This window comes from Apis mellifera, linkage group LG7 (genome assembly GCF_003254395.2).
Source record: "Apis mellifera strain DH4 linkage group LG7, Amel_HAv3.1, whole genome shotgun sequence".
Lineage (NCBI taxonomy): Eukaryota > Metazoa > Arthropoda > Insecta > Hymenoptera > Apidae > Apis > Apis mellifera.
Window position 1 is genome coordinate 13738525 of NC_037644.1, and position 24018 is coordinate 13762542.

The 24018-nt window shown below is 26.2% G+C and overlaps 6 protein-coding genes across 12 annotated transcripts; 3 read left to right on the top strand and 3 right to left on the bottom strand.

The window, feature by feature from the left end:
• Nucleotides 1–261: 261 nt before the first annotated feature.
• On the top strand, nt 262–12294 carry LOC724706 (trichohyalin). 6 transcript variants are annotated; one of them, XM_026441804.1, is made up of 29 exons: nt 262–948; nt 1954–2790; nt 2888–2977; nt 3642–3793; nt 3896–3984; nt 4522–4605; nt 4805–4970; nt 5217–5442; nt 6940–7093; nt 7228–7357; nt 7595–7819; nt 7900–8073; nt 8161–8321; nt 8429–8711; nt 8771–8900; nt 8997–9111; nt 9178–9300; nt 9390–9737; nt 9809–9979; nt 10049–10204; nt 10264–10371; nt 10448–10723; nt 10830–10884; nt 10977–11118; nt 11175–11286; nt 11367–11473; nt 11588–11732; nt 11811–11914; nt 12198–12294. In XM_026441804.1, exons 2-29 carry the CDS (start codon nt 2600–2602, stop codon nt 12265–12267), a joined length of 4287 nt encoding a protein of 1428 aa, XP_026297589.1. In that variant the 5' UTR covers nt 262–948; nt 1954–2599; the 3' UTR covers nt 12268–12294. The 6 variants fall into 6 exon arrangements, with proteins under 6 accessions (XP_026297589.1, XP_016768536.2, XP_026297590.1 ...); XM_016913047.2 differs by having other exon boundaries at nt 2692–2790; XM_026441805.1 differs by lacking the exon at nt 262–948 and adding an exon at nt 1655–1778.
• Nucleotides 3489–16032, bottom strand: LOC552172 (G patch domain-containing protein 1 homolog). The gene is made up of 5 exons (XM_624550.6): nt 15674–16032; nt 15213–15591; nt 14896–15120; nt 12574–14822; nt 3489–3763 (listed from the first exon to the last, which is right to left on the bottom strand). Exons 1-4 carry the CDS (start codon nt 15735–15737, stop codon nt 12632–12634), a joined length of 2859 nt encoding a protein of 952 aa, XP_624553.4. The 5' UTR covers nt 15738–16032; the 3' UTR covers nt 3489–3763; nt 12574–12631.
• An 82-nt stretch (nt 16033–16114) lies between these two features.
• On the top strand, nt 16115–18537 carry LOC552150. Its single transcript, XM_624529.6, has 3 exons — nt 16115–16699; nt 16767–17377; nt 17457–18537. Exons 1-3 carry the CDS (start codon nt 16391–16393, stop codon nt 17818–17820), a joined length of 1284 nt encoding a protein of 427 aa, XP_624532.3. The 5' UTR covers nt 16115–16390; the 3' UTR covers nt 17821–18537.
• On the bottom strand, nt 18164–22420 carry LOC552125 (ubiquinone biosynthesis protein COQ9, mitochondrial). The gene is made up of 5 exons (XM_624505.6): nt 22283–22420; nt 19686–19877; nt 19136–19476; nt 18825–19052; nt 18164–18740 (listed from the first exon to the last, which is right to left on the bottom strand). The coding sequence occupies exons 1-5, from the start codon at nt 22329–22331 to the stop codon at nt 18705–18707; spliced, it is 846 nt and encodes a 281-aa protein (XP_624508.1). The 5' UTR covers nt 22332–22420; the 3' UTR covers nt 18164–18704.
• On the bottom strand, nt 20015–22276 carry LOC102653641 (glomulin). The gene has a single exon (XM_006569415.3). The coding sequence runs from the start codon at nt 21841–21843 to the stop codon at nt 20092–20094; it is 1752 nt and encodes a 583-aa protein (XP_006569478.2). The 5' UTR covers nt 21844–22276; the 3' UTR covers nt 20015–20091.
• Nucleotides 22421–22468: 48 nt separating the features above from the next.
• Nucleotides 22469–24017, top strand: LOC411193 (nuclear transcription factor Y subunit B-1). Of its 2 annotated transcripts, none has more exons than XM_394667.6 (3): nt 22469–22710; nt 22801–22930; nt 23208–24017. In XM_394667.6, exons 1-3 carry the CDS (start codon nt 22696–22698, stop codon nt 23750–23752), a joined length of 690 nt encoding a protein of 229 aa, XP_394667.3. In that variant the 5' UTR covers nt 22469–22695; the 3' UTR covers nt 23753–24017. The 2 variants fall into 2 exon arrangements, with proteins under 2 accessions (XP_394667.3, XP_003251394.1); XM_003251346.4 differs by having other exon boundaries at nt 22593–22729.
• The last annotated feature ends 1 nt before the right edge of the window (nt 24018 follows it).

Sequence of the window (24018 nt, forward strand, 5' to 3'; positions counted from 1 at the left end):
CGATATAAAAATTCAATTGAACTCTTGAAGAAAGAATGCTGACGATTTAAAAAATGAAGGAAGTTGAACTGGGAAAGATTTAGAAAAAAAGTACAAGTTTCTAAGTAATCTAATTAAAATATAAATTTTAAAATCAAAATATCGTTTAATTTTCTATTTTTTCGTTTAAAGTAAATTATAATATAAATATATGTATTTTAAAACAACTTATAGAAAAAGATGTATATAAACCGGAAATATATTATGGGCAATATGCCATTCGATGTAGTATATTTAATAATGATGACTGCAATCAAATTGTTACGAATAGTATTATGATATTGAAAAGAAAGTATACGATATAGTCGATCGTAATTAAACTCGATGATAAATTATCCAATCATTTCCCTATGTCGAGTCTGTCTATCGTAGAACAAATTTTCTAGGATACCTTCAACTCTATGCATATGTACGTATGTGCAAAAGAAACACACTATATTTATAGCTAGAGATAAATATACATCTTGGCGTTATTCCAAATTATCATACGTACGGGTCTGAAGCGAGTAACGGCCTAACCCTCGTAATAGCAGCAGCGTGTTAGTGCTATTAGTGACGTCTATCGACATTACAATTGTCGTAAAAAAAGAAAAGAAAAGAAAAAGGAAAAAGAAACAATAAAAAGTGAGTGAAAAAGTAAAAAGTTAAAAGATGTAAAAAATCTACGGAACATACGTGTTATCGATAGAAAAACATTTTGAACGAGTGCATTCTTCACAGTGATCGATCAAATTATTATATCCTTGTCTAATATATTCGTTTAATATGAAATTAGAAGATTCTTTTCTATTTTGTATTCTGGAAATGGAGGATGTGCTCGTGAACATCGCGTTCAAGTATTCTTAACAACGTTTAGGACAAATTTAATCTCACCCGTCTGCTGGTACAATTTGGGTGAACATCGATCAAGTAAGTACAAATCGATCGATATGGAATTGCGTAAGATTAAAAAGTTCGAGAAATTTTTTTATATATTTGATTTTTTTTTATTAAAATAAGAGATTTTATAAAAATTTTTTGAAATTGAAAATAACTGGACATTTTTATATTTGAAAATTGATTATCGTTTAACGATCGTTTCAAAGATAACTATATGTTTTGCTACGGGATTAGAAAATGTGAATTATCGAAATTATTTGTTAAATTTTTTAGAAAAAAAAATATGAATTTGATATTAAATGACATAAAGATTAATTAATTGTCAATGATCAAAATAATTTTTCTTAATTCGATTCGATTTTATAAAATCTACATTTAAACTTCTTATAATTCAATGATTTGTTTATAATGAACTCGAAAAATTTAATAATATAATATATATGTATATTTTTAATAAATTAAGTCAAATATAAACTAAACAAATTTAAACAGTTTTCAGCTGTCAAATTCGAAACATCGAAATCGAAAAATTTGATATTGCGATTTAAATTTTCTCAAATCTATCAAAATCGAATTTTTAATCGATTACACATTTTAAATTATATCGATATATATTCTTCAAATCGATATTGGATCATGGAAACTAAAAGTATAAAAGTTTATGATTTTGATATATAAAACAAATGTGATACGATATGGATATTAATATTTATTAAGATTACGTATTTTATAATGATTATAAATAAAAAAAAGAATATTTATTTACATTTTCAACAAAATCACCGGAAGTTAAACAAACATATATAATATCAGCAAACATTTGCAATCGCGTCAACGCAAAAATCGTAGATTCCATCAAGGTTTTTAAAACGAATATTATATCTATCCGATCTATAAAGCAGAGTTTCGAGCTGAATTTCATTTATGCCTTGCCAAGTATTTCACGATCCATCGAAAGCCAAGTTTTGCCTTAAATTTTATCTTCTCATCTTGCGAAACTCGTATTCTCTTATTAATTCAAGGTTTCGTTTTTAGGTACTTAAATTATACTCTGATCGCTCAAATCCATTGTTCTTCGAGCTATCGAACGATCTCATTAGCTGTTAGAAATCGTAAAAGGCTGATAGATATACATATCTGGCGCCCGATGTGACGCTTTTCCAAGATATGCTCTACCGGAAATCATCGAGATTTTCGATTTTCAACCTCGTAAATTTATCACATAACGCGTTTATGGTGGTACGAAATTTATTATAATTTTTCATTGACACATCGTATATATAATATCATTATCGTTTTTACTCACTGATGCGCACTTGTATGTATATATTAACTATACATCAAACTATAAAACGGACTATATACTTGTTTATACTATTTGTACCTAATATTTCATACATACTATATACGTTTATGTTCAAACTAATGATTCATCTTATATGTTTGAATAGCATGAAATCAGTGATTCAAGTAAATTATCGATCACCTTTTTTAGGTAAATAAGCCATCTACTGTGACATCTTATTAGACGAGCATATTCAAACATTTTTTTGTTTCGTTACAACAGCCCTTTTTCTCTGAGCATGCACGTATCTCATAAATGCACATCCATAAGCAAGTGTCGATTTAACACACATCGTTTCACGCACGCGACTCAAAATATGACAATAAGAATATTTGTATGTTGCGTTGCAGGAAATTTATACGTGTAAAACAACAATTTTGTGAAATTATTTGCAACGATAAGTTATCTTTTATTTTTATTATACGTAGAATGCATCACATGTATTCCTCGAAAAAAGGAGACCCCCTTTGCCCCCTTGGTTTTCATCCCCAAGTGCGATGGCCGACCCGTTGTAAAAGATGCTTCAGGTATTCGTTTTATAATATTTTTTGTTATTACAATGATTAAAGAAAAGTTAAAAAGTGAAAATAGATCTTATTAAAAAAAATATAATAAATTATTTAGAGATTATAAGGAGCATGGGGGCAAGAAAGATAATTTGAGAGACATTACATCGTCGTCACCTAGTCTATCATTTGACCAATTTTCAAACAGGTAAGCGATTTATTCAAATAATTTCTCTATCATCGTCAAATTGTTAAAAATATAAGTTACAGAAGAAAACTATATTGAATATATTCTACTTATATCAAATATATTCTCTAATTCTAAATTGATGCACGATATAATACAATTCATAAACGAATTAACAATTAACAATTGTACAAAAATTTTTGCAATTAAAATTGATGAAATTACAAATTATGAGACACAATTATTTTATTAATAACGAGCAAATGTTACTTTAAAATTATAAAATAAATCAACCGTTACATATTATTTAATTACGTACATAGCATAATTATATATAAGATTTATTGTCAGCTGTGATTCTCTTGAATTCGAGAGATCAATTGATAAAATCGTTCTTTAATCTTTAAATCTTTAAAAAGGAATTCGGTCGCAGTTATTTCAAAGCCTTCTTATAAATTTTAAAGTCTATTCCATAATCTCTTATCTCATTGCATTATTTTCAACTCGTGTAACATTTATGATTTTTTTTTCATTTTTTTTTTTTTTTTTTTTTTTTTTACATCTAGAATTCATTATGCATTATTCTAAAACTTATTATGCTATACATTATGTCTGGAATCCGTAACTAGGCGTTTTTTTGATCGATAATTGTACAAAATTTCGTAATACAATTTTTAATTAATAGATCTGCTGAAAATGGAAAGCGCGGTTGGTCCTCGGCAACAAATTTGGCAAAGGATGACTCTAAAGGAAACTCGGAGTCATCGTACGCATCAGCCGGTTGGACTTCGCTCATGGATCTCTCGGCTATCGACAACGAAGAAGAGAGATTAGAAGGTATATATTTTTTTATTTAACGATTAACTAATTACATGACATATATTAAAGTTATTTTTTCATAAAGTTTCTCTGTTGTCAAATTCATCTCGTTATTTACAGATAGGAGGCCTACTAAATTACAGATTAAGGAAGTGATAGATAACAGCAATGAAAGCGCTTCAGAAAATGATGTTGAATTCATAATTCAGGTATACTTCATTTTAAGATTATTTATTTTAATTGTCGCTTATCGCAATGTTGTAACTTTTATTTTGTGTAAAGTTTAATTAATATATATATATATATATATGTAAGTACATATAAATTCAAAGTAGTTTAATTCAAATTGAATATTTATATCATTTAATATAAAATAAATTAACTTCAAATTATTTTATAATACTATTTCTACAATGTTCTATATTTCAAGAACATTACATACTTTATATATCCCATGTTTATTTATCAATGCACTTATATCAAATTCTTTTATCAGAACAATTTTCATTCAATATTAATTCAAACTGCTTTCACATATTCCAATTGGAACATTGACTTTACGTACATTCAAACTTTATTTCATCAACATAATTTATTAATTAAATATATTATCAACTTTCATGATAACTATCGTTGATTTGATCTGTATGTATATTATTCAAGCAAAGTGTTTGCGATAAAGAAGAATATGTATTTGTAGATGGAAAAATTGTGTTTTCTTGTTATACATTGATTTTTCTATTCAGGTGAAGAAGTCGAAGATTGGTTCTTCGAAAAACAGGGAAAAGAATGGAGAAAGACGAATGGAAAACGAAGAATGGACGGAAAAAGTAACCATATCATAGCATTCTTCAATCCGTTTCTAATATTTCATCTTTGATTCTCCGTTTCCTCTATTTGTACTAATCATTTTACCCAGAATTTAGTTACGCTTATAGCAGTAATAATCTTTAGTGCTCTAGACGATTAGAGAATTATTTGTGTAAATTTAAATTAAGAAAAATAATGATTGAAAATTGTTATCGTTAGAGCGAGGTAGAACAATTGAGAACCCAAATAAGAGAATTGCAATCACGATGCGAGAGATTGGAAAAGGAGAAAAGCGAAATTTTGATGAGGCGATTGTCGACCATGGAAAGTATATCGAGCAAAGCTTCGCCAAATGAAATACAGAAATTGCAAAAGAAAAATGAAGGTATTAATTAAATATATAATGAAATATGAAACGTTAAAATTAAAAATAAAATTCTTTTTACAAATTCTAATAAATAATAATATATTTTTTAATTGTTTTCAATTTTAATCGTGCAGAAGAATAAGAATCGCTATTTCAAGTTATTTTATTAAAAAATCAGTAAATTATTGTCAATTCTTTATTTCACTTATATTTAAAAAAAAAGAAATAAATTATTCATAGAATAATAAAATTAATCACATTTAGCGCTCGTACAAGAAAAGAACAATTTATTGACCAAGATAAGAGAGCTTGAAAAAGAAGCGAATTCAAAGATGTTCAGAGGAGAACGAGATCGTGAAAAGGATGAATTACGTTCGAAATTGAAAGCCGCGGAAAATTTATGCGAGAATTTAATGGATGAAAATGAAGATATGAAGAAGGAAATTCGTCAATTGGAGGAAGAGATATACGAATTGCAAGATACTTTTAGGTAATATGTTTTCTTTTTCTTTGCAAATATATTTTTTTACATGATTTCCTTTCCACTTACGCATGTTTACCTCGCTTTTTTTCAATTTATATATATATTTTTTTTATTATTGTTAAATATATATAGAGTATTTGATTACAAATGTTCAAAAAAATTCGATTTAACGCTCTCTATAATTTGATGTATAGTTCAATTGTTATAATATTTTTCATTATAAATAAAATAATAAGTATTAAAGCAATAAAGAGTAATTGATATTTATTATTAAAATATATAATGATTATCAAAGAAAAAGAAAGCGTTCAATAAGTTAATTTTAATACTAACTGATTTGTTTGAATTCAAATTGATTAACCAATCAATATGGAATTTGATTTTCAGAACAGCGAATCATGACTCGCTCTTTTGTGATTTTTTTTCGTGTTTATCAATAACATATATGTTTGTTTGCATTAATAAATGTGATCAATATAATGACACAAGATATTATAAAAATAAAAAAAAAAAAGAAAAAGAATGATTATCACTGTGGAAGAAGCAATATTGATTAGAAAAAATTTTGAAGGGGCTCGAAAACAGTGGATTTTCACTTACTGCAGCGGTTATCAAGAAAAAAAAGAAAAGAAAAATTCTACTTTAGAATAATCCCTTGGAAAAAAAATTATTCCGAAAAAATGAAACGTTCGGAGAAAATAAATCGAATTTTTTTCATAATTCTCATTCAGGAGGAACGTTTAAGAAAATATCATAAGAAAAAAAAAAAAAAAAAAGAAAAAAGAAAGAAAAAAAGATTAACTAAACCTCTGCCATGTAATGTCTACGAAAGAAAAGACACTTATTAGTCCGAAAATGTTTAGCAAAATGAGCTATCTGAATTGTTGCAGGACATCGATTTGGATGGAAGATTCCAACACAAGAATGGCACTGCTTTTTCGCCAAAGCTGGATCGAAAGTGGATGTTTCGTTTCTTGGTAAAAATGAGTACCATCACTCGTTTATTCTTTTATCGTTCCTTTCTTCTCGAGAGAGGGAAAAATCTTTTTTAAGAAAAATCATGCTTTGAATCTTAACGAAGAGGCAGAGAAATAAGATATAGAATAAAATAACTTTTTTTTAATATAGAGAGCAGTATGTGGAACGTAATACTGTCATCGAACCCTTTCGATCATTGTACACTTTTCACGCGTACGCTTCCTTCTGCTTCCGCTCATCCCGAATGGCATTTCGGCTTCCGTTTGAATTGAATGTGACTAATTAATTAAGGTAATTATAACGTGCGGCTCAACATCACTAGAACTGGATAATTTGTATAAGAATAATTGTAATATTTAATATGAAAATTATTTGAACGTGCGAGAATTTTTTTTTTTTACATATATAAATTTAGATTTTGTAAATGTTTTATTATTCATTTTATCCCGTTCTAATGTGCTTGTATTCTTTAGAGAGAAATTTTATTTTGAGCTTAAAAAAAATATATATTTATATGTTGTTAAGGGACGAACAAGCAGACGAGCAAGTTCGTTTGCGAAAAAGTTTGGAACAATCGAATAAGAATTGTCGAATCTTGTCATTTAAGCTGAGAAAAGTTGAACGAAAAGTGGAGGAATTAGAGAGTGAAAAATCTACCCTGGAACAAAAATATGAAGAGGCAAGTTCCTTTAAAGTAAAATTTGAATCGAAGAATTAAATTACAATTCTCAAATATATCAAAACTAATAAATTTTTGAGCAATAAAATAATCATATAAGTAAATAAAATTTTTAATTTTTTTTTCAACTTTAGGTGAAAAAAATTGAAGAAATGTTGCAGAAAATAAAAGACGAGTTTCAAAATAGAACTCTGAAGAAAGCAACAGAATTTACAACCAAAGTACAACTGAAAAAAATGGTAGACGAAATGGAAAAAGAAATAGGTTCGTTATGTTATTTTTTAATCTCTTTATTATTATTTTTTATACCAAGATATCAAGTATTATTTCCGATTCTTTCTTTTTTTAATAATGTGTAAATTTGGATAATCAAATTAGATAAGCAAAAGGAAATTTAATTTAATATGTAACTTGGTTACATAAACAATTTGCATTTCATATTATATTTTTACATATATTAAAAAATTTATAGATAAAAAAATATATAAAATTGTATTTCAGGAGATATGATGACTATATTTAAAAATATTTCTGATGGAAAAGATGTGAACATTCAAGATATTAAATTGAAGGATAATCATGTAAAATATGAGAAACTTTTAAAGGAGCACGAATCGCTAAAGGAGAAATTTGATTCTATTGTGAAAGAGTTATCAGATGAGAAAGAAAAGAAGAAAATGCAAACGAGTGGTAAGATCGAGGATAAAAGTACAGATTTGCAGAATTGTGAGTAAAATATTTTTAATTTTTTTAATAAAAAATTATTTACTTTTATCATAAATTTATTCTAATGTAAAATGATTCAGTGAAAAAAAAATTGGACGAAGCTATAACATTGAGAGAAAACGAAAGAAAGGCATGGGACCAGGACAAAACAGCATTGTTAGAGGAAAAAGAGAAGCTAAAATCGAAACTCCTCTCTTTATCTGCGGAAAAACTTAAAGTATACAATGAAACTGTACAATTAAAAAAGGATTTAGGTAAAATTATAAAAATTAATTAATAAAATTATTTAGTTATTAAGTAAGATTTTTAAATTTTTTTTCTTCTTATATAATTTTTTACAGAAACGGTTAAATCGTCGGAAAATGAAATGACAAAGATGGAAAAAACAATAACTGAGTTGAAGAAAGAATTAAATCAGGAACGAGAAAAATCGAAAAAGATGCAAGATGATTTATCAACATATACGGAACGGGAATCGAAAATGACACAATCAATGAAATCAGTGATTATCGATTTACCTCTTAATAAGGATAAAAATTGAGGAATTATTACATAAATATTGGAATTATTTTTGATTTTTAATTCTTTTTCTTTTTTTTTTTAATACAGATAGAACAAACGAAAACCAAACTTGATACTGAAGTAAAACGTTTAAAGAAGGAATTGGAAACCACAACGTCATTAAATTCCATGAAAATGAATGATTTAACTACAAAGATTTCAGAATTAAAGAAAGAAAAAGAGAAATTGTTATCTGAAATTGATCAAGAGAAACAATCGAATGAGACCGAAGTATCTACTTTGAAAAAGAAAATTAATTCATTGGAAAAAACAGGATTGAATGCGAAACGGATGAATGAAATGAAGCAAACATATAATGAAAAGATTTTGAGTAAGTTACTACACTATGATGACATGAAAAATATCAGAAAATTCTATATAAGATAACAGTGACTTATATTTTAGATTTGGAGAATAAGATAAAAAAAGGCGAATCAGAGTATGACAATTTGAACAGAAAATACAATGAATTGACGAATTTGAAAAACCAGTTCGAATCGGATAACGAATCACTGAATAGGTTGTTTATACTATATATTTAATTATAATTATTAATACTATACATTTGATTATAATAAGATATTTTAATATTTTTGTATTTTTCTTTTTTAAATAGTAAATTACGAGAACAAAATACGGAGTTGACAAGTATTCGCAAAGAATTAGAATTATTGAGACAATCCATAAAATTAAAAGAAAGTGAATGGCGATCGGAGAAATCAACTCTAGAAGTAAGTTATAAATTAAAATCTATAATATAAAAAATATTGCAAATTTCTTTAATATAAATATTCCAGAATCGTATAAGGGAAAGTGAATTGCCAAACAAAGCTTTGATAACAGATTTAAATAATGATATAAGCAATTTGAAAAAGGAAAATAATACATTAGTAACTCGATTAGAAGATTTAAGAAAAGCGGTAAAAAAATTAAATTATATTTATTTAACGATAATTATACATAATTGTATAATGGAATAGATTTTATTTTAATATATATGCTTCTTCAGAACGATGATCTCTCTAACAAGCTAAAAGATTACGAAGCAGTATCAAAGATCCATCAAGTTTTAACACCGGACACTACAGCCTTGGAGTCGGAAATACGAAAATTGAAAAATGCCCTTGAAAACATGGAAAAGGCGAAGAAAGCTGATTTAGCTCAATGTAAAATGCGTTACGAACATAGGATCACTGCTATTAACGATGAAATTCAAGCTATTCAAAATCAATTATCTAGATACAAACGCGAGCGTGATACGTACAAACATATGTTGGAAGGTGCTCAAAAAACTATTGCAGAATTAAAATCAGCCAAGGGTAAACAATCGAATGCATCTTCCGGAAAATCTGATGAGGTTGGTTATTTTTAATTTCGTTTAAAAACAATTCTTTCACTTTTATTTACAAAATTATTCACATTTTGTAGGAAGAGGAAATGTCTGGTGTCAACGCATTGGTTCTGGAAAGGCAAATTAATAGTTTGGAGGATGAACTTTCAGAAACAAGATTAGAGGCATCTAGATTAAAAGCCGAATTAGTGTCAGAAAAATCAGCAAGTCACGTTAAAGTGTCTGAATTGCAATCGCGAATTAACGAGGTATTTAAATGATTTTGAATAAAACGTAATTATATAATTTTCGTTTTATTTTCATCCTTATATTTATAGCTTGAAGAAGAGAGAGTGCTTTCTAGTGGTAGAACAAAGATTCCAGGATTAAAAGTTCGAATGGAGTTAGCATGGCAAAAGGAGAGAGAGGAACATCAGAGATTGCTACAGGAAACGGCTACACTGGCGAGAGATTTACGACAAACTTTATTTGAAGTATGTGATTAAAATTATTGTTACTGATATAAGAAAACGAATAATTTCTTCTTTTGTAGATTGAGAGGGAACGTTCCAAAGAACGATTGGAGAATAAAAGACGACAAGATCAATTGAAGAAAGTGTACGATGAAGAAAAAGAAGAAAGTAAGAAGAAATTGTTAGAGGTAAATAAAAGTTTTGGAATAATTTTAAAATTTCATTTATTAATTGTAAGATATCAAAATATATTTATTTTTATAGTTGCAATGCGATTTGCTTGAATTAAGAGATGCTCATGCAAAACTGAGAACCAGCAATGAAAAAATGAGACGTGAAAAAGAACGGCATGAGAAGGAAAGAGAAGAGCTTAAAGATGTAATTTTGAAAAAATGTAAACAAGAACAGATTGAATTAAAAAATATTAATGTGTTAATGCAACAAGTCAATGACTTAATGAAACTTTTCCCTGAATTGAATGGTATAACAGAAAATGGAACTGCGAATATTTATACACCGACTCCACCTAGACGACTAAAGGTGCGAATTAAGTAATCTAATTAATTAAGTTGCAAATAAAATAATAAATAAACTAATAATAAATAAAATAATCAATCAAAATAAAAATTATTTTTGTGCATACCAGGGACCAAAATCGAGAGAGTCATCACCAATGTTGGATGCAAAAAATGATATAAGAGGTGTGATTAATATTAATTACTTTAGTTAAAATTGTATTATAATATATATTATATAAATTTTATAATATATAATATATTAAATTTATTATTAGGTTCAAATTCTCAACTTGGTGAGCGAACAGAAAAATTAGAATATACTGTAAAAAAATTAATGGATGTGGCAAAAGAACTGAAAGAATCAAAAAAATCTGCGGATGAAGTAAATGCAACACGATTGAAAAAACTTGGCAAAAGGTATTTTTATTAGTAACAGTGTTATTTATTTAAATAAATTTCAATGAATTTTATAGATCAACATCCGTGGAAAGTGATCCAGGAAAAGGTATAACAACATCTCGTTCAAAACCACGATTAAAGAGAAAGAGTCTATCTTTGGAACAAACATCAGCACGAAATGAAGAAGTATATAAAATATTTACATTATTAAACTTTCTAGAATAAGTAATAAAAAAAATATTATTTATTTATTTATAATTATATAGTCACGCATTTGGGGCACCGATAGTAATATGTCGAGTTTGCAATCATTAGAAGGTTCGGATGTTGAAGGACGAACATTGAGTTTACAAAGAGATTCTAGTGTTGATAGGTAATTACAAATATGTTAAGAATTATTACTTTTAAAATTGAGAAAAAGAAAAGAAAATAATATAAAATAATAATATAAAATATAATAATAATTAAATTTTTTTATGAAATACAGTCGTCTTTCTACGGGTTCTACAAAGAGCGAAATGTTGGACCGAGAAAAAAAGCACGGTAAAGGTATAATAAAAAAAATTACAACCAAATTGACTAAATCAGCCAGTATTGATGATCCAAATATTTCTATGGATCATTCTCTTCAGGTAAATAAACGACATTTTTGTTTGAAAAAAAATCTATCGTTTCAATTATCGATTTAAACAAAAATTTTTTTATCACAGACATCAGGATCTGAGACAAGTATCAATGAGAAGACTAGAGAAGAAAAGAAAAATCTAAAGAAAAAGTTAACAGACATGTTTAAAAGAGGTTCAAGAAGTGGCAGGTATATTATTATTTAAAAAAAAATAATAAAAAAGTTTATATTTTTAATTATCATTTTTAAAAATTGATTAAATTGTACAAAAAGTACAATTTAAAAAACTGAAAAATTAAAAAAATTAATAAATAATAAATTATATATTGATATTAATATTATATTCAATATATGTACATTATGAAAATAATTTAACTTTAAAAGTGATATTAATAATATAAAATTTTATCAATAAAAACAAAATTTTCGCAATATAGACAAAAAAAATATAATATTCTTTCTATATTTTCAGTATAGAGAAGAAGATAAGCTCTAATAATAGTAGACCAGAATCAAGAAATTCCACAACTTCGAATAAATGATTCAGTCATAAATTCTAAAATATAGCATTATATCGATACACACATTTAAATATATAATGATTCTGACGACAAATGATTTTAAATTACCATCAATATGAAAATAAGGGATTTCTCAATAATGTGTGATTAAAATATATACAAAAAAATATAATTTTGTATACATATATCGGATATCCCTTTACTATCTTAATCTCAAATTTACACAAGCATTTTCAAATATTATGTTGTATATAAGTAAATATATATACAAGGCACTATACGAAACTGCAAATAAAAAAGAACTTATTATAAATAACTAGTACATACAGTTTTTCCATTAATGTCTTCTTTGTTAATTCCTTTATTATTGTTCCAATTTCTTGTGTCACGAATCACGCTTCTCTTTTTTCGATTTTCGTTTATGTTTCGAACTTTTATGTTCTTTGTGTTTATGTTTCTTCTTCTCTTTCTTTGTTTTTTTCATTTTTTCTCGTTCTATCCATACACCAGAAATTTTTGAGTCCATTTTGGGTTTTGGTACTACAACACTTTTAAATATAGGTTTTGAAAATTGTGAACTGGATGCTTCTGGTACTTCGTTTTTATTTTTCAATAATCTTGAAGGAAGAACAGGTCCATACATATCAGGTAATAATTGAGTTTCTGAATTTAATTTATCATCATCTTGTTTCGATTTTATTTCTAATTCAGAATTTGTTGTATTTATATTTTCTTCTTTATTAATTCCTTCATTTGATTGTATACTACTTCTTGAATTAGTGATTAAACTATCAAGATCCACTTTTGCAAAAATTCCTCTTGGTGGAGAAGTATTTCTATTTACATTTATTTCGCTTGGAACTTTACCAATTAAAACAGACTTTACAGCCTCACTATCTACGCTTTCCTCCGCTTCGGATTCCGATTCCTCACTACTGCTTAAGAAAATTGCCTTAAATAGATCTTTCTTTTCTTTTGATGTACTTTTTAATGTAATATTTATTGCAGAATTGATTTCTTCCTGATCTTTATCTTGTTGATTTTTAATCTCTGTTATTCTTTTTGAGTCAGATTTATCATCTACATTTTGTTCATTTTCTAACATTTTGGAAGATGTTTCTGGCATTTCTTTTCCAAAAACTTTTTCATAAGAAACTTCAAAGTTTCTCATTTTTTCTGATATAGGTTCGAAAGTTTGATCATTATCAAAAGATTTATTATCATTTGTCTTAACATTTAAGTTTGTATTATCAATTATGTTTTTATCTTTTGGCGATATATTAATTTCATTTGATTCTTTCGATGCTCGTAAAAATTTTGTAGAATTATTCCAATCAAAAGAATCGAAAATTGAAAACTTTGCTGATTTCTTCTGCATTTCAGGAGCACAACCGATTTTTGGTTCAGGAATGTTAAATCTTTTACATACTATGCTTGCTGGTTTCCATTCCATGCGCTCTCGAGTTAATTTTCCAAACATTTTCATCTTTACAGCTTGTTTCATTTCATCCTCCTGATTAAATGTTGTAGAAACATCTATATTTGTGGAATCAGTACATTTATTTTCAATATTATCATTCGTTGGTTGATCAATTAATTTAATTGCTTGTTCAAATTCAATTCGTTCATGTTCTCTATCCCATTCTGTCATAGATAATGATTGTATACTTTCAAGCTTATTTTTTTCTCCCTGTCTCATAAAAACTAAATATTGTTCAAAACGTCTTTGTTTATCAGGATCAGAAAAAAATGATTTCATGTTGCTATTTTTCATAAAATTATTTTTATCTAATTCATTAGTACTTGTATTTGTTTGTTCAGAAGTTGATGAATCTTTAAATTCTTTTAATTCTTTCAAATTTTTCTCAAAATCTTTACCAGGACCAATAATACCTCCTTTAACAAAACTTTTTACATTTAATTTTTCCATCCATGAAATAGCTAGTTTAGATCCTTGACTTTTTTCTTTTTGTCTTTCTTCAGTTTGCTGCTTTCCGTGTAAATTTAACGTTTTAGAAATAATATTGGAAGCAACTGATGGTATTGAATTTGGATATATTTCAGATGGTTTTTTCACACTACAAGTATCTTCTAATATCCTAGCTCTGTCCGCAGCTGTTAAATCTTTTCGCTTTCCATTCTCAATTGCACGATGAACATTTTCAATTGGAGGATAAAATCGACTTTTTCTAATTATATGCACTGGTACAAAATCCTTTGGTAATACTGGAGGTTGAAAAATTGTTTTTAGTTTTAATTTATCTTTTGCTAATATAAAGCCTTCTAAACAATTACTACTTAAGTTTTTCGAATTATCATCAGACCATCTTGTCTTGGATTTACGTTCTGGAGCTAGAGAAAAATCATAACGTGACATATCTTCTCTTTCATATATATCATCGTCATCAGCTTCGAATGCACCAACTCCAAATGCTTGTCCATGTATCGACAATTTTTTATTTTTGTCCTGCATATTAAATGCTGGAGTATCAAATAAATTTACATGACCAGATAATATTGTTCTTCTATCTAAACCACTGTATCCTATACCAAAATAATTGTCTTTTGGATTACATCTGTAAGAAATAAATATATAATTATAATATATTTAATATATTTTTGTTTTTAAAACTATATATTAATATTTACCTAAATGGTTCATAGTCATCAGGTGCAAATGTAACGTTTTCATAATCATCTTCTGAATCCTCAGAACTATTTTCTGAACTTGTCTTTCTAGATATTTGTTGTATATTTTTCATTCTTTCATTTCTTTTTTTAATTTTAGCTTTCTCCTTTTTTGTAAGTCTTGATCCTATACCTTGTCCTGGTCTCCATCCCATTTTTTTTAATAACATAATTCCGACTGTTTCTCTATTATAACAAATCATCATTATTAATAAAATCAAAATTAATAATTTGGAATTTAAATTATTTAATTTAAACTTCTTAGCAAAGATATTTACTTTACAGGTTTTAAAAGTTCTTTTAATACTGGAGTGCCAGGAATAGGACCATTGTTATCATAAATAGGTCTTTCACGTTTTGTTCCTCTTTGACCATGATCAACATAATCCTCTGTAGCACGAATTCCTGTTGGTGCAATTCCAAATTCACTTGTATCTTCTTCATCCATAAAATCTTCTGGACGCTGGGTTATACTTTCTGCTTTACTACTTCTGGAAGATTTGAATTGTTGTGGTCTCCAACCATCTCTCGTGCCTACTGTATTAAAATATCCAGCAGAAAAACCACCTGTAAATGCACCATGAAATCTACGTCTTCCTTGTGCATCATATGCATATTGATCTTCAATTGTCATTGGTTTTTTCCTCGGTAAATTATCTATAATAATCATGTGAAAATATGTATAATAATAATAATTGTTTATAATAATTGTTTATATCTGCTGAAATTTTTTATTTACCTTCATCTAATGGATCAAGAGGTACTCCAAATGTAACATAATTTTCATCCTCAGAATCACTCATTTTTTTGACATTCAATTTTTGACATTTAATGATAAATTAATTAAAACATGAAAAACTTATTTTTAATTTATAATCTGATTTTTAATTGTTAAGAATAATGCATTTGAGGTTAAATGGGACAATGACAAAAAAATTTTTTCTTTCATTTTTAATGAACTTTATGTTATTTCGTTATAGAATATATTTATATTTGAGATAAATTCTGATAACGTGATTAATAAAATAAAATATTTTAAAAATATAGAAATGCTTATAAACCAACTAGCAATTGCTTTAGTTTTTTCTTTCTAGAAAATTAATGGTACGTACATTGGTAAGGGACACTTTAACCAATAATGATATAGTTAATAGGAACTTTTTAACTGAAGTTAGTGGAATAATATATTTTTGAAGCAGCAGGGGATAATTTGGAACAAATTTACGAAGTATACAAAAACGCTTAAATACAATATCAGTGTAAAATTAATTTAAAGAAGTAATCGTTATGCGGCGAATTATAATAAAGTTTTATAAATTTGTAAGAAAAAGTAATAATTGCGAAAAAAAAAGAAGTTAAGGAATAGATGGCGTGTGAAATAATTTTTGATAAGATAGTGCAAGTGAACCCTTTCTTCAACTTAAAGCCAGTTTGAAGGGTCGCACAACATTTGAATATGATAAGTCAAACGTCAGAGGAATTTATCATGACTGCACCAACAAATACAACAAAAATATCAAATCAAGATTTGAAACCACAGAAGTTAAATGCTAGAACATTTGATTTTCTTTGGTGGCGTGATTCACGACGTAAGAACGTATTAAAAAAGGAAGAGAACCAAAAGAAAAAAGAAGATTTGATAGAAGTAAAAATCATTGAAAGTAAAGCAAAAAATACGTTTTTTCATAAAACATCTTTCGATTTTTTTAAGAATATTAAGAAACATATGCAAATCAAAAAATTAACACATAAATCAAAGCAAAAAGTAAGTAACAATAATTTGGATAAAAATATTTTTGTTTTATATATAATAAAAATATATATTTTTACAGACGAAAGAAGTTGAAACATCTAGCCTACAAAATGATATGAATTATGATCCATCAGCAGTTCAAAACAATAAATCTACAATTTCTATAGAAGAAAATAATGTATCTGAATTAAAATGTGAAGACATTCTTAAAAATTCAGATATTCTAAACAGTAATGAAACTTTGACAGATATAGATATAGAAATATCACAAAATCAATATTTTTCAGAAGATTTAAATAAAATTATAAAAGATTATAGAGATATTGAAGATTATAGAGATATTGAAGAAAAATTAGAAGATATTAATAAACAAATTACTAATAAGTTCCGAACAGATATTAATCACGAAAATATTTCTAACATATTTCGATCATGTTCCAGTAATAAAATAGAGCAATTAGAATCAATAATAGAAAATAATGAAATAACACATCACATTCAAAGAATTACAGAAAGTACAGAAACTAATAGAAATAATGATAATAAAATAAAAGCAAGTCTTACAGAAGAGTTGCTTAAATTAAGTAATTATGGATGGTATTGGGGTCCAATATCAGGAAATGAAGCTGATGCCAAACTTCTATCTGAACCAGATGGTGCATTTTTAGTAAGAGACTCTTCAGATGACAGGTTATTTTTTTTATCTTTTTGTTTTGTTAAAAATATTATAAAGAACATGTGAAATATTTTAATATTTATTTTTCTACAGATATGTCCTAACACTTAGCTTTAAATCATCTGGCAAATTACTTCATGCTCGTATGGAACATAGTGGTGGTTTATTTTCTTTATGCAACCAAAGTGAAAGTGAAGGATTTACTTCAGTAGCTGATTTAATTGATTATTCAATGAGTTTTAGTCAGTCTGCAGTCTTTTGCTATTCACGACCTAAGTATCCTGGTCATCCATCTTTTCCAGTTAGATTAACAAAGCCAGTAAGCAGATTTACCCAAGTTCGAAGTTTGCAATATCTTTGTCGTTTTGTTATACGTCAAAATACTAGATTAGATAATATTCATAAGTTGCCTTTACCAAAAACAATCAAAGGTTATATTGAAGAAGCACATTATTAATATTGATTTTTTGAAAAATATTTGTTATAGTATAAAATATACTATAATATTGATAACATAAATTTTTAAACATTTTATCTTTTGTATTGTATTTTAAAGCAATATTTTTTTCAAAGAAATCTACTTCTAAAAAATGATAAGATTAGATATGATTATCTTTTTATAAAAATTGAGATCTTCATTTTTAAAGTTATCAAGATATTTTCAATTTTATGAAAATTAATATATTACATGTAATGATTAATATATTACATGTAATTATATCAACATCAATGATAATGAACAATATGTAAATGATAGTTTATAGTAGATAATCTCTTGCATGAATTACTTCATCATAAACTATATATAATTATTATATATTTTAATGTAATTCAAAGTTTAAACAATTTAAACAATTTCATGAAGTACTTGGCTGTGTGGTGTGTTTGTAAATACATTTTTTATAGTAAAATATTTCCTGCTCAATTGAATAGTAAGAATGAAAATTAATCTCTTGTTCAATAGATTTAACATAATTTTGTATAAAACATAAGAATATATTATTTTAATTATGACAATATTGCAGGGTAATTGTTAAATATTATTAAATCTATATTTCTAACAGTTTATATCTTTCTATCTTGCACAGAAATAAATCGCATATATTAAATTCAATCTCAAATGTACAGATCTTGTTAAAATATAATATCAAAATAAATTAGCCATGATTATTAATTCTTTTTAATGTTTTTTTTTAATACCATTACTAAATAAACTCTGTACATAAATTCTTTTGATAAATTTTCATTTGTAACAAATGAATTTATATTCCATGTTTTTATTTTAGTAATCTAGTAATAATTAATACCATAAAGTATTATATAATATTAATTATTTGTTTTCTACCTATTCCAATTCAATCCAAGTATATTGCGTGCCTGTAGAAAATAAAAATTTTATTTAGTACTTTATTTGGTATATAATTATTTTATTAGATGATATTTAAAATTTTAAATACTTACTGTAACAAAAGCAGCAGTTGCAGCTTCAGTAGCACGATTTAAGGCTTGATCTGGTAAAGCCATATCAGAAGTTGTTGTTAGAATCATTTGAATTTGTGTGGCATCTTTAATTCGTCTATCCAAAAAATGCCAAGTTTTTTGATGATCTTCACTATTATCTTGTATCATGTATAATTCCGTAGTTTTATAAATACCTGCTAGTACTATTCTTCTAGTATACCAGTTTATCTAATTCAAACAAATTTCAATAAAATTTTGAAATATATTTAAAAAATAAAACTATATATATATAAAAATAAATATATTCTTACATCAACTGATCTATCACCAGCATAATAGCAAATATCATCTACTAAAGTAAGTAAATTAGCTAATGACATTGGTACATTAGGTGGAAGAGACATGAGAGCTAAAGCCTGTGGCCATGTTTTTTTATAAGGAATCACCATTCTAAGCCTTGTCTCAACAGCATTACGTGCTTCTAATAGTAGTGTTTTTGTTTCTTTAGGATTTTCTTGATTTGCAAGAGTTTGTTCTTTAAGGATGTTATTCAACTTTTTGTTGCATGTTAAGTAGAAATATTGAACCAAATCTGCTCCTCGATTAGGGAATAATCCATGAATTATCCCAGGATACCCAATAGACTCAGCACCTTTGGTATATAACTTTTCATTAAATATTTTTATTTATTATCTGCATTATATACTAATAATATGAAATTATTGTTTTCAAATTAAAACTGAAAGCAATCAGTAAACATGTTAATTAGTAAACATGTAATATATTTAAAATATATTTATTCACTCATATAAAGACTTGATTCTGACTCATCTACTTAACTGAAAAATTATTACAAATTACCAGCACTGATGGCTTTATGACTCCATCCTAGATCATGAACATATTTTAAAGATGCATCAAGAATTTTTGATTTGATATTTTTCTCATATTCTTCTTCACTTTCATTATTTTTATATTTCTGATTTGATTTTTGTGTATCATTTTTAATTTGATCATTGAATAAAACTCTACAAGTCCATAAACTTCTAAAACCTATTAAAATCAAAATTTTTTAAATTTTCTTTTCAAGATTTTCTTTTCAAGAAATATGATATTATAAAACAATAAATAATAGGATAGTCAAAATACATAAAATATAAATGAGATATGATTTTATTAAACAGTGAATGATATACATTTTATAAATGTACAATTTTTATTTTGAAGATACTATGTGATTATTATAATCACACATATAATTATTATATCATTTAAAAGAATTATTATCAATACATTCATTGACTCTAATTAAAATGCTTTCCATCACATCAAGACCATTTATTGCTTGATTACAAAATGAAATTTTTTCTGAAATAGGCATTGCAGGTAATTTTTCACCACCAACATTTAATATTATTTCTGTACCACTTTTTTCTAATTCTATATTTTCAATTATTTTGTGAATTTTCTTTTGTTCTTCTAAATCTTTTATTTTTACTTTCCAATGTGCTCTACATAAATCTAATCCTTCTCTTAATGGTTTTAAATAATCATTTTGTAGTTTATTTACTAAATTCCAAATACCAGTTTGATTTTGTTTATCTTTTATAAATAGAAATCTCAATAAATTTAAACTTGTAATTATTTCATCAGATAATTCCACCAAATCAGATGCACTACCATGATGTAATTTACAAGCTAATTTGATTAAAGTTTCCAAATTACTACCAAGAAAATATGGTAAATGAGGTGTTTCTTGAAGACATTCAATAATAGAAGTTTTAACTATTCCAGTAGTTAAACTAAGTAAACCTGAATGCTCACTAGTTTGATATAAATGCAAAACAATAAAATATCTAGCTTGCATATCAAACATATTAATATAGTTTTGAAATATATTTAAAGCTTTTTTCCTTTTTTTATTACTATTGCAATAAATCATTACTTTTGTAAGTACATTAAACAACTCAAAGTATATATTCAATTCTAATAATGGTAATGTTAAAGAATATTTTGTCATTCTCATTAAAAGATGATCCATAAAATCTAAACCTTTTGTAATACTTTCTTGTTCTTGTAGTAATTTAATAATAAAATATATACATGCTTGAAAAATATATTGCATATCATATACCTGTGGCACCCTTTCCCACAAATGAATTTTTGTTATAACATAAAAATAAAAATTAGCATATGCCAAATCTGATATATTTTCACTTAATTCAAAAAGTGTTATTTTAAGATTAAAATTGTTTACTTCCATATTCTTTTTCTTGGAATTGATCTTTCTATTTCGTACACTTACAATATTTAAAAGCCATAGCAAATCTCCAGTTATATGACTTGTAAGTGTAATAATTCTCTCAGGTAAAGATTGATTTAAACAAGATTCTACTTCTTTCTCTTCTAAATAATATAATGGCTTTCCCATTAAAAAAATTAAAATGCTAGCTAAATAATCTCTTAATATGATATATTTTTCTGAATTCTGTAACTTTGATTCATTTATTAATGGTTCTAAAAATAATATAATTGCATCATAAGCATTTTTTATTTTATTTATAATAGCAATATAGTTTTGTGATCCTTTTTCTGGTATAGGTAGACTTTCAATATAAGATCTTATTGTACTAATACACCATTCTATTGCCTTCGTTTTATCCTTCATCTTAGAAAGACATTTGGTAAGTATACTTAGAATTATAGAAAATTTTATGACATCCTCTGGACCTTCTATTTGTTCTAATAGTTCTAATACTGTCTCAGAAGGATTACATTTTTCTATTATAGTATTTAAAATTGTTTTACAACATTCAATTAAATCTTCATTGCATTTTATGTTTTCTGCAGTAAGATGCGATGCTACAATTGGAACAATATCCCATGAAGAGTCTTTAATAATATCATCATATTTACTATCCTCAAAGAGATTCAAAACTTCTTTGAATTTATTTTCTTTTAAATCGTTTGTTAATTTTTTAATAAATGTCTTTGTAAAATCTTCTTGTAGTTCTATCATTTTTCACTTGAATAATTTATCACATAAATAGCTTTATAAAATATAGTAAAACATAACCTCTTCTTGTAACGTATTTATTAATAATATTTTCATAAATAAACAAAATATCACTAAACACACAAAATTAGGTGTTATTTTAAAATGAATATCTAAAATAAAATAGATTGCATAGTTACAAAGATATTAAAAAAGATTATGTCTTACTTATGCGATCGTATTATATTATAAACAAAACTATATATAATCATTGTCAAAGAAAAATATATAATATAAAACTTGCGTAAACAAATGCAATCATCAAATATATTGTACAACTTATAATATTTTCTTTATAAATTAAATAATTTATTTCGAAATTTCAGTAACGAATGTCAAGATGAAAATGATATGCATATGAATTGTGATTGGCATATGTTACAAATAAAGAAAATACGCTTACCATTTACTGAAAGACCTTTACGCATTAATAAAATGCTAGACATGGCCATATCAATAGCTTTAAATAAACTTACTTGTTGCACATTTATGCTCACACACGGCGAAACATCGATTATTATTATTCTATTCAGGAAGGTCGTTTAGATACAGATTTGTAAATTATGCTTTAATTCTTGCTCTATTTACGAATCTGCCTAAATGTTTCGTTTGTTTTTGTTTATTCTTTTGCATTTTACCTAGCATAATAGATAGAAACTATAGGTTTTATTAAAAAAAGAAAGGAAACATTGTAAATCATATGAGTAGTATAAAAATTTGTAAAAAACTGATTATTAGATTACAAATTTAATATTTTCGTTTAGTGCGAGGGCACCAGTTGTACCAAGAAAATCTCGCTAAAAACGTGTGTTATCGATGTCTATTGATAAGGTTGTTTATGCCAAAAAATGTAATAAAATATTGTGAAAACAAAGTTATAAACAGGTTAAGGAAATTAAAATTTTTATACTGTGTGTTTAGTGTATCAAACTGGAGATGGAAAATAGTGGTGAAAGTGGTGACGATGGAGGACCTTTAGGTCCGACTGCGTTTCTTGGAGGAGGTGGTGTTTCTGCATCATATATCAGTGTTCAGTCTGACGATATGGAAGGTAGGTTAATAATATTTTGAACAATTTTTAAAACAAATTAAAAATTGTATTCATATTTAATATTATAAAATTAAAATAGTAATAAATCGTTTTTTTTATAGAAAAAAAATATATATATATTTTATTGTAATTTCAATATCTTTCTAAGATTTGAAATATAAGATTTTATAATATATGGATCAATATAAAATAAATATTCATTTCATATTGATACGAAATTATGTAAAATTTATAGTACTTATATTTTTTCAATATCTTTTCTCTATTCAATATCTAGATGATCCTGAAAATACAGATGATTCAAATCATGGAGCAAGTGATCCTTTGCAAGGAGCTGGAAGTGGCAGTGTTGGAGGGCCTCTTCGTGAACAAGATCGATTCCTTCCAATAGCAAATGTAGCAAAAATTATGAAAAGAGCAATACCAGAAGCAGGAAAAATAGCAAAAGATGCACGTGAATGTGTTCAAGAATGTGTATCCGAATTTATATCTTTTATCACATCAGAAGCAAGTGATCGATGTCATATGGAAAAACGAAAAACTATTAATGGTGAAGATATTCTATTTGCTATGACAACTCTTGGTTTTGACAATTATGTAGAACCACTAAAAGTATATCTACAAAAATATAGAGAAGCAACAAAAGGAGACAATCCAGGTAATGTTCCAACAACAGGCAATGGAAAAACTGAACCACAAGGAACTATATATGAAGATCAATTATTTGCTATTGCTGCAACTGCATCTAGTGCTACCACTTCTGATACACCTGTTATATATAGTTACACTTCCACTGATCAAATGCAATTTCAACTTTCTTGATCATTGTATATTAAAATGATATTAATATAAATTATTTAACTTAAAATGCAATTTACAATGCAACTATGTCAGCTATACATGTATCTTATTCATGTAAGATTGCATTTTGTAAGACTGTAAAATCAGTTTAATGATAAACTGATAATTATAAGAATAGAATAACATAAATGTTCTTAAATATTTTGAAAAAAGTGACTTAATTTTAGGCAATCCTTGTAAAAAAAATAAAAATATGGAAGGAAATAAAGCAGGAAGCAGTCCAAAAG

Bases quoted from the DNA above. Each gene is read 5' to 3' on its own strand.
- LOC724706 (XM_026441804.1), top strand. From the start codon at position 2,600: ATGTTGCGTTGCAGGAAATTTATACGTGTAAAACAACAATTTTGTGAA. The intron at 4,606-4,804 runs GTAACCATATCA...TGTTATCGTTAG, and splicing joins ACGAAGAATGGACGGAAAAA to AGCGAGGTAGAACAATTGAG. The intron at 11,287-11,366 runs GTATATAAAATA...ATAATTATATAG, and splicing joins CATCAGCACGAAATGAAGAA to TCACGCATTTGGGGCACCGA.
- LOC552172 (XM_624550.6), bottom strand. From the start codon at position 15,737: ATGAGTGATTCTGAGGATGAAAATTATGTTACATTTGGAGTACCTCTT. The intron at 15,592-15,673 runs GTAAATAAAAAA...TGATTATTATAG, and splicing joins TCTTGATCCATTAGATGAAG to ATAATTTACCGAGGAAAAAA. The intron at 15,121-15,212 runs GTAAATATCTTT...TTGTTATAATAG, and splicing joins GAACTTTTAAAACCTGTAAA to AGAAACAGTCGGAATTATGT.
- LOC552150 (XM_624529.6), top strand. From the start codon at position 16,391: ATGATAAGTCAAACGTCAGAGGAATTTATCATGACTGCACCAACAAAT. The intron at 16,700-16,766 runs GTAAGTAACAAT...ATATTTTTACAG, and splicing joins CACATAAATCAAAGCAAAAA to ACGAAAGAAGTTGAAACATC. The intron at 17,378-17,456 runs GTTATTTTTTTT...ATTTTTCTACAG, and splicing joins AGAGACTCTTCAGATGACAG to ATATGTCCTAACACTTAGCT.
- LOC102653641 (XM_006569415.3), bottom strand. From the start codon at position 21,843: ATGATAGAACTACAAGAAGATTTTACAAAGACATTTATTAAAAAATTA.
- LOC552125 (XM_624505.6), bottom strand. From the start codon at position 22,331: ATGGCCATGTCTAGCATTTTATTAATGCGTAAAGGTCTTTCAGTAAAT. The intron at 19,053-19,135 runs GTAAGAATATAT...TGTTTGAATTAG, and splicing joins CTGGTGATAGATCAGTTGAT to ATAAACTGGTATACTAGAAG. The intron at 18,741-18,824 runs GTAAGTATTTAA...TATTTTCTACAG, and splicing joins CAACTGCTGCTTTTGTTACA to GCACGCAATATACTTGGATT.
- LOC411193 (XM_394667.6), top strand. The intron at 22,931-23,207 runs GTAGGTTAATAA...TTCAATATCTAG, and splicing joins TCAGTCTGACGATATGGAAG to ATGATCCTGAAAATACAGAT.